Source organism: Atta cephalotes (assembly GCF_000143395.1).
Source record: "Atta cephalotes unplaced genomic scaffold scaffold00009, whole genome shotgun sequence".
NCBI classification, from domain to species: Eukaryota; Metazoa; Arthropoda; class Insecta; order Hymenoptera; family Formicidae; genus Atta; species Atta cephalotes.
The window spans coordinates 51,466-61,316 of NW_012130073.1; the positions used below are offsets into that span (position 1 = coordinate 51,466).

Below are 9,851 nucleotides of genomic sequence, written 5' to 3' on the forward strand. Positions count from 1 at the left end.
TCTCTCTCTCTCTCTCTCTCTCTCTCTCTGTGTGTGTGTGTGTGTGTGTGTGTGTGTGTGTGTGTGTGTGTGTGTGTGTGTGTGTGTGTGTGTGTGTCATAAAGCTCATTTTTTTAAATCTCCTAAGCATTATGACAAAGTACATGCACATCATGGAAAAGCATATATGCATATCACAAGAGATATATATATATATCTCGTTATATCGCAACTGTAAGATACTTGCTTGTTCAACTACTTTAAGAAGAGGAAAATATAATCCACGCTACAGCATAGGATTTCTTTTCGAGTATCCATATCGGTAGAATGATCCATAGAGTACATTGCCAGAAGATATTTTGATCTTGTATTATCCTATAAGCGGTGCTAGTGCATTCTGTTAAAATTTGTACACTGTCTTAAGGTTTTGCTATACATGCATAATCACTTTTGAGCTCAAGTAACACAATATAATTGCAAGGTAATAGAAAAACTCAATGGAAGTGATTTTGATTAAATAATAATGGACACAAAATTAGATAACATTGAAATGTGTCTGATGTTTTTCTATAATATATTATAAAATATAACTTGTTATTTCTTTTTGCAGACCCATCTATCCTATACATAAAGAGAAGAACTTTCAACTAGTATAGCTACAACATGCGTATCACATATTACAAAATTAAATTTATCAGCTATTGTTTACTAACCGTACTGTAACTGAGACTTGGCAAAACAAAGCTAATAGTAAAGTATCGTGCTCACAATTTTTTTTAATAATATTTAACAATAACTGTACATCATCCAACCAATTGTCAGATCTCTCATATAGAGGTGCCCAATCAATACCTAATGTATAACCAATTGTTTGATAATATATTTACTCATCAATTCATGCATGGATATAAATTACTTTGCATAATAAATAGATGCTACATGCCAAACGTCCAGTTGAATTCCAAGGATGCAAAAATGCAAAACTATAAGAATAAAAATTAAATCAGAACAGAACGGATTATCTAAGATGAGTTAGCAAACATTAGGGGAAATTAGGAGACTTAATTCTTTTATTATTGACTCGAATTAAATTAAAAAAATTATATAGAAATAGGCACATACTAATATTGTATTTATACAAGCCATTCGTCAGAATGACATTTTAAAAAACATTAGCTTTATAACATTCTCACATACACAATTTATTGAATTGCGCAATTTATAATCTGTATTCACATCTTACTCTTTGATTCGTTGCAGTTGCAGGAAATTTTTTATGGGTGCTGTGATGACTTGATGAAGGCAAGTACCATCCATGACGTTAGGTAAATAGTGTAAAATTTCAACTATGACAGTAGAGTCGACTCTTGTTTATCTTGACAGATCAGAGCCTTCCAATAACAGATTTCTTATGGATGGTAAATATGGTTAACGGCGGCGTAACAACTGCCGAGCAAGCTGCGTCTTCCATATTGATAGACATCGCATATTGATAGACTTGTAATAATTTATGTTTGACATGGCAAGTGAACAAGTCGCTCTGATCGTTCACCGCGTATATAATTGTAGTGATCGTACGTAAATTTGTCTTCTATTTCAGAACGAACTAGTTTCATCACTCAGCAATCAGCTGCTCTGACGAGGAAAGCCATCAAACTAAGGACGATACACACGTCTGACAAGCGACAACACTAGTCAATACACTACTGATAATAATATTTAATGACTTCGACTTCGCGAATTGTGGACGAGGGTGAGAGCGAAGACAAGGGCAAGCGAGGGCACTTTTCACTAAAACTTTAGGCCCGTATTCAGAACGCGCTTACAACGATGTTAGCGCGTTAACATGCTATAATTTATGTTACGCATACTATAGAATTTTAAAGATAAAAGCGCGCTTTTATAATAGAACTTAAGATGCACTCACACATAAGCGTCAAACAGCGGAAACAGCAACCAATCAGCTGGGCGATATAAAATGGGCATGTATAAAAAATATTTTTTTACGCCATTGTAAAAATCGCTTCATTGATTGGTTTCCACTTAGGGGCGCATCAAAAATCATTGTGGAATACAGTTTTTGATAGGTTGAAATCTTGTTTTCTATTCCTTTTATTGTGCGGAGATTCTTACGCTGTTCGACGCTAGCATGTGAATGGAAGGGAAAGACGGATATCGAGCTGTGAACAAGACTGAGAGACAAAAGATATATTTCTCTTCTATCCTCTTTTGGCACATACGCAGAAAGAAGAAAAGTTACTGAGCAGAACAAAAATATACATCTTCTCTCAGTCTTGTTCACACTTTCCACTCATTCGTTGAATAGACTATTCCATTCTTTCTATAAGTTCCATCTTTCTATAAGTTCTATTGCTTTTATTAATAAAAGCGCGTTCTGAATAGATCCTAGATTATAGCCCCTAGACTTATTGATTCATTTGATTCTACGAAAGCTTCGAAGCATTTTTTGATTAGTCAATTAATAAAATTCTTTCTTCTTATTGATCAATCAAAAGCTTTGCAGCATTAGCAGCATTAGAGTTCTAGTTCCATGTTCAAAACGTGCTTTTATCTCTAAAATTCTATAGTATGCGTAACGTAAATTATAGCGTGCTTACATCATTGCAAGCACGTTCTGAATACCCTAGCCCTAGGCTGTGGTCCACTTGATGCTACAAATGTTTCGAAGCATTTTTTGATGAGAGCGACGCACTTGCATAGAGTTCAATTGTACATCACTCATATCGATCAATTCCTAATAATTTTTAATTGCTTTACCAATAAGATTCTTATTGGTAAAGCAATTAAAATCTCTTATTTTAAATTAGTCAATTAGGAATGTGGGAAATTGAGATATACTCTTTTTTTATAGATCAATTAATAAAATTCTTTCTTCGAATTGATCAATCAAAAACTTTAAAAAATTTTAGAAATCAGTTCATGATTGGCTGCTAAGTAACAAGATTGTAATCACCAATCGGAACACTTATCACTAGTCGCATTTCTCTTATAAATCTAGAATTCTAGGAGTGCGTACCGCAGAGTTGAAGTATTTAAACGCATAAAATACTTAATGCATCATTTGTTCTTTATTCCTTGTTTCTTTTATTGTACGGAGCCCTTTAGACGACATAGAGCATAGACTCTTGCATAACGCATAACACAGAATGTATAAAAAAATGAACCAATCAAAATCTTTTATTTCCTTCCTTTCCATGAAATAAAAAATTGCTTGATTTTCTTATGTATCACGTTATGCGTTATGCAAGAGTCTCCCCGCTTTAGGCTGGGGTTTTTGTGCGATGTAACTTGCATCAACCAATCAAATCGTACTACTATACGTTATTAGAGGCCTAGATAATAAAGTACGACATCGCGCATCGAATGGAGCCATTGCCATTTTAATTCAGTATAAGTGCTTCTAATCTTATAAGCTGATGACAGTAAACTGCCAAGAATATCCATTTATTTGCCTTGCATTAGTGATATTTCTTATCTCAGAATTTATTGTGAAATAATGAAACAAAAGATGTGAACTTTCTTTTTTTGTATACATTTTTACAGCCAAATACACAGCATTTTCTGCACAAAAAAGATTCTCTAAAGAATCACAAATTAATACAGCTTTCAAGAAAAAGTTAGATTAGATTATATTCGATACTAACTATTTACTCAAATAAGAATATTTACACCATAATAATTTTTTATTGTACTTCGACGCTTTGTCTTAATTTTTATCTATATAATCTATATGTATGTATATTACAAAGCTATATCTTGATGTATTAGATGCAATAATGAATTAAAATGGCGCTCTGATCACGTGATTCTGACATATCAATTAAACCATACCCTTCTATGTCGCATCTCTTTTATCTAGGCCTCTATAAGCTTCTTATAATAATTGAGACGATTTGATTGACTGACGCAAGTTAGGGAGCGTTTATACTGGCGGATTTAGGATGCGATACAGAAACTAACTAGGTAATTATAGGAATCGTGCTGCTTGCTTCTTTTTTCCTCTATTAGGCTGCGTTCGGATTCCCACCCGAATATTCCTTGAGTGTTATATCATCCTTGTTTAATCATCGGTAAAGAACAAGGATGATATCCAGGGAGTACCCAGGTAGGAATTCAAACGCAGCCGTATATGTAGCGCGATAAGCGGCACGGGCCAAATTCACATTACTAAGCATTTTTTAATAGAATTAATTGATTTAAATACAATTATTAAGTAAATTTGTTGAAAAATAAGAGTGTGATGAAATGTGCATAAAATAAGTTAGACCCGATTGCACCAACGTTACTTTTCATTTTAAGTGAGGCTTAAAACCCTATCTGTCTCTTTTTGGCTTTAAAACGAGGCAAATAATCATTTTAAGTCTCTTAAAATCAAAGTGACATTGATGTTGGGCCTTAATATATTTTAAAAAATTCATGTTAAAGTTTATTTGTCATTAGCCTATGCCGCTACATGTAATAAAGAAAAGAAGCAATTTGCGCGGTTCCTAGTTACCTAGTTAATTTCTGCATCGCATACCGCATACCTACATGTAATCGTACCTTTAGTCCAGATCTACAATAGGTATTTTAAGCCTCAAACTGTAAGAAATTGACAAACTACAGTCGAATGCGAGAAGAATAATCGGTTGTGATTCTTATGACTTAAGACTTAAAAATCTATTGTAGATTCGTCTTTACAGTAGAAAATAATTGACTACGATTTATAATTGGCTGCGAGAAAAATAACTGACTACGATTCTATTTCTTATAGCTTAAGACTTATGCGAAGTCTACAATAGAAGTCGTAGCGGTCGTAGTCTTAAATCAGAAAATTTACCAATCACAATTGAGTATGAAAAGAATAATCGATTATAATTGGACAATTTTCTTTATGACTGCTCAATTTGTATGATAAATTTGATTATAAAATTGGTAATTGGATATTGATGATACATAATATTATAAGATTTATGTAATTAACCGATATTATTGTACGGAACGTAAAAGTAAACAAATGGAGAAAGCTCCGATTCTTAAAACATACATACTGGAAGGGCTATTGTATGTAACCAATGGTTGTGTTCAACAAATTCAACAGTTGAGTGAGTTATTGGTGTATTTTTTTTCTTCTGGATCATTCAATCAGCATTTTAGATCTGGAAGAATATGTTAATAGCAGTGAATGCTCATTCAACTGTTGAATTCGCTGAACGCAGCCAATGTAACAAAAGTGTCTCCAACATCTGTCCTTGTCTGAATGCTTGTTTGCTGTACGCTTGCACGTGATGATACCGCGTAATTCGAACTTGAAAAAATGTAGAATAGTTATTATCAAAATGTTATTTGAAAACGATGGAAAAGAATGTTCCTAGCTATCAAATGGTTGTTGTTGATTAACTATACACTTAAAATATACATATTTTATATATTTTTATCTAATTTAAATTAATTCAATACATAACTTTAAAGCTTGGCTTAAAATTAAAATTCTATAAAGTAAATAAACTATACTCACGCATGAAGAGATATTTTATTTTGCTTCATTGATATTTCAATATACATATAACGCAGTAACGTCTCATTTTTTAAATAATAATTTTATATGTTTTCGTTTCGCGAGCTTTAAAGTTTGAATGTATGGATATTCATAATCGATGCATACGCATCACGATGAAATTCACACAAAGACAGAAAGATGTTGATGCCATCGACAGTCACCTATGGTCCTTCCAGTATGTATGTTCTAAGCTCCGATTGCACATCGCAAGTTGCAAATCGCTAATTGGCCAATTAAAAAATAAAATATTCTCATTGGTCAAAGCAGTGAAAAATTACTAAGCATCAGCTGATATGAGTGGATATGAATGCATCAGAATTGTAAGCAAATGGGATCCTCCCAACAAATGAGTCTTCCTATACCTTACCCGGAATCATGTTTAGTTTATGTCAAAATATGAAAAGTGAAATAAATATTTGTGACACGAAAAATTAGAATATATACAATATTTGAATTGAGCATGATACTATGAAATGTATTTTTCATGCACAATTGGAAAAAAATGATTCATCTTCTTTTCTAATCACATCTCGCTTTATCTGACATTGCAACATCTGAAAACAGCGTAGCACGCAACTGGAAAGAAAAATGCAAATGAAAATTGATAGCATACATATATTAAACGTATATATATATTAATTAATATAATATCTAGATACACAAACATGATATGTATCTAAATATAACGTAATAATATAACACTTACATTCTCTTTATTTCTATTCTGACATTGTTCCGAATCACAGTTACAATTGTTGCAGGTAACGCCATTCTTACGACACGTACATACCCGTGTAGCACATTTTGTTTTACAAGCACATTTTATCGGATTCTCATTATCAGGTTCTATCTTATTAAAGGTCAGTCGTTGAATTGAGAATTTCGATTTATTCTAAATAAAGAAAATAATTATTGAAATTCCAATAATTTCACGCAATTGTATAATTTTTATTGTACATTTTTTTTTGTACATACAACAAGGACCCTCGTGAAGTGTTAAATTGATTTTAATGAAACTATATACATATTGGTTATATAACTAATAGCGTATTCGTATTTACTTACTGACTCCGAGTCTGTTCTATTTAGTTGTATTTCTTGCACAATTCAGCTCTTCTTTTGCAATTGAATAAAACAGACCATTAACTCGGAGTCAATAAATAACACGTTTAATACATTCTAAGAATTTCAATCTGTCAGAAATATATTCCACAGTGCATAGTTTAGTTTCATAGTGGTTGAGAAATTCTTATTCTCTGTTCCTTTGATTGTACAGAATCTCTAAGAGGTGAAATCATCTCTTATTTGTTACGTTTAATTATTTTTTTAAAATATTATTGACGTGAGTAAATAAAAATAATTATAAAAATTATAAAAATAATTATAAAAATTATTACAGAAATCATTGTTTTGTAGAAAATATTTTTTGATCTCCGGAATAGTCTCCGAGATATAAAAAAGCTAAAATCCGCGTTTACCTATAAGAAGGTGATTTCATCCCTTTTTCCGCCGCAACTGATATTTTTTAAATTGATCTTTTTATGTAAAATTTATGTATGTATAAAGTTTCATTAAAATCAGAATTTAACACTTTCTCTCGTACAAAAACTGTATGACAAAAATGGACAGAACAGAAGAATGCACAGAAATAAACAAATATCGATAAGATATATATGACATTCGTCATAATTAAGAGAATTTCTATTATACAAATTTACCTGTAATTTTTGTATTCGACTATAAAGCGGCGTTTTCTTCCAATCTGGATCTTTATCGACATCGTCCTCCATCATTGAACTGTCCTCGTATGATAGATAAGCATTCTCATCGACTATTTCTTCTTTTATTTTACTTTCCGTCTTTCTTTTCTTGGATGATAATTTTTTATTTTCATTTAAATTCTCTGTCAAAACCTAAAACGCATAATAATAATTTCATAATAATAATAATTTTCTTTTTTCTGAGTAAGCTCATAGAGCATGTTTACTTTTTTTTATAAACGTTTCATAAAATTAATACCTGTCTCTTTACAGATTTTGTCAAAGATTTGTCAGTATCACTAAAAAATGTATCAGATGAATCTTGCGAACAAGATATTTTATTTACTCTCTCCTGTTTTTCATACTCTTCTAGTCGTGCTTCTAGATACTGGTACTTTTCCTAAAATGAAAGTTATCTTTATATAATTGATTTGAGGGCATATTATATGTACATCCACATAATATAGATGTATTATAATATTCATATAAACATGTACATTATATATAAACATGCAATATTTCTCTACGGTATAAACTAACTTTCAATTCGTTATATTTGTAACATTGTTGCTTCCTGTCTTGTGTAACTACATGAAATGCTGTTTCAAGTGCTACTTTTGCATCCATTATTGTACGTATCATATTCCATCGAGTATTTGTTCTAGTTTCTAAAGAAAAAGAAATTTATTGACAGATTACATTTGCTAGACAGCATTTGCTAGTAAGTAACTCTCAATGCTCCTCGCTCAATAAAATTACTTAAATCAATGTAACAAAAAGATCTTACCCTGATCTGACTCAAGAATCTTTTGTTGTAGATCTGCAATTTGTATGTTACGCAATTCTATGAATTCAGTAACAGTTGCAAGTTCCTTTTCATCCAGATCATTATTTTTTTTAAGTTGCTCCAATTGATGTACCAACGAAGCTCTATCTTGCATCAATTTTTCAAGAGAATAATCTGCTTCTACAGTGGCCATTAATACTTCCATTTCTTGAGCCATCCAAGTTTTTATCTCTTCTTTGCTATTGGCCTTCTTTTCTTGTCGTTGCATTGCCTTTTTCTGTATCTCCAAAGCACCCTGTCATACATAAATCACTTAGTTTAATAGGTCGCATAACAGAAATGCCAATATATAATAAGCGTATCACTAGACAGAATAGGTGCGTTCCATTTTGCGGAATCTACAGCGCATTATTTGTCCTTTTTGTAACATTTAATAAACAACAAGAATGAAATAATGCTTACAAACGGAACACATCTATTGTCGGCAAAGAAACATACCTTTAATCTTTTGTTAACTGCAAAAGCTTCCTCCATTTTCCTTTTAAAAACATTCTCTTGTTTATTATGTTCTATTTTCATGCGTACCATTTCGTAAGCACGTTTACGATCTTGCTTTCTTATTTTAATAATTTCCTTTTCCTTGGATTGTTTCCACTTTGTAAAATTATTTGCATCGTTGCGCATCTGTCTGATAAGCTTGACTCGAGTTTCTTTTAACGATTGTATTTCACTGGAGAGAGTTTTAATTCTTTGATCTTGCTTCTCCTTTGCTTTGATTATCTTGTTCTGTTCCATGCACCTACGTGTCAATTCCGCTATCTTTTTTTCCAGTTCTTGTACTTTTTTACGACGCGTCTCAGCTAATCTGTGCACAAAGAGCATTTAAATAAAGTATTAGACTCTGTCTATAATGGGTGTAATAAATCTTTTTTTAAGCTATGAGATGTTAATTAATTCTAAGCTGTAAACTTTACCGTTGAAATCTGATTAGCTTACTTAAAGTTTACTTAAGGTAAAAAGATTTCTTAGAAAAATCTACAAAAAAATCACAATTTAGAATTCAGAACAAAAGATTAAAGATTTAATAGTACACTTATTGATTAGTACCCATATTCTTTATAACTCTTAATGGTATCGTTACACTATCGTTGTATACAGGTTGTCTTAGAATGATCGTCAAATATTTCGTGCACAGGTAGAGCGGATTAAACTGAATCGAAAAGTCCTCTATCATTTTGCAATTTTTGCAATAGTTAACAAGACATCAATAACTAAAAAAAAAATTGAATATTGATCTTTAATAATTTTTTATTCAAATACTATCAACTTTACAGAGCAACGATAAGAGAACAAAAATTGTTTATTTTCTTTTTAGAATTCTAAGAATATTTTCAGAATTTTTAATCAATTTTTTAGTATTGCATTTCCTTATTATTATTTTTATTAACATGAGAAAATATGATACTAAAAAATTTTGAAAAAATTCTCAGAACTTTATGAGAAGAAAATAAATAATTTTTGTCTCTTGCTGTTTTTTGTAAAGTTGATAGTACTTGAGTAAAGAATTATTAAAGACTAATAATGTTCGGCGATTTTTAGTAAATGATATCTTGTTAACTATTATTATAACAAAAATTGCAAAATGGTAGAAATATTTGGTTATTCTGGAACACATTTCTTATACACACACACGCACACACGCACACGCACACACACACGCGCACGCACGCACGCACGCACGCACGCACGCACACACACACACACA

The 9,851-nt window shown here is 31.5% G+C and overlaps 2 protein-coding genes across 2 annotated transcripts in view; both read right to left on the reverse strand.

Moving 5' to 3' along the window:
* The window catches only part of LOC105627394 (monocyte to macrophage differentiation factor 2), a 3,933-nt gene extending 2,613 nt beyond the window's left edge, over positions 1-1,320 (reverse strand). The window contains exon 1 of the mRNA XM_012208676.1: positions 1,223-1,320. Within this exon, the coding sequence (XP_012064066.1) occupies positions 1,223-1,296 (74 nt within the window). The 5' untranslated portion in view covers positions 1,297-1,320. The remainder of the gene's footprint in view (positions 1-1,222) is intronic.
* A 4,738-nt stretch (positions 1,321-6,058) lies between these two features.
* The window catches only part of LOC105627395 (chromosome-associated kinesin KIF4), a 6,593-nt gene continuing 2,800 nt past the window's right edge, over positions 6,059-9,851 (reverse strand). The window contains exons 6-12 of the mRNA XM_012208677.1: positions 8,585-8,951; positions 8,087-8,381; positions 7,840-7,967; positions 7,559-7,699; positions 7,258-7,452; positions 6,246-6,431; positions 6,059-6,115 (exon numbers count right to left, since the gene is read on the reverse strand). Coding sequence (XP_012064067.1) covers positions 6,059-6,115; positions 6,246-6,431; positions 7,258-7,452; positions 7,559-7,699; positions 7,840-7,967; positions 8,087-8,381; positions 8,585-8,951 — 1,369 coding nt within the window. The remainder of the gene's footprint in view (positions 6,116-6,245; positions 6,432-7,257; positions 7,453-7,558; positions 7,700-7,839; positions 7,968-8,086; positions 8,382-8,584; positions 8,952-9,851) is intronic.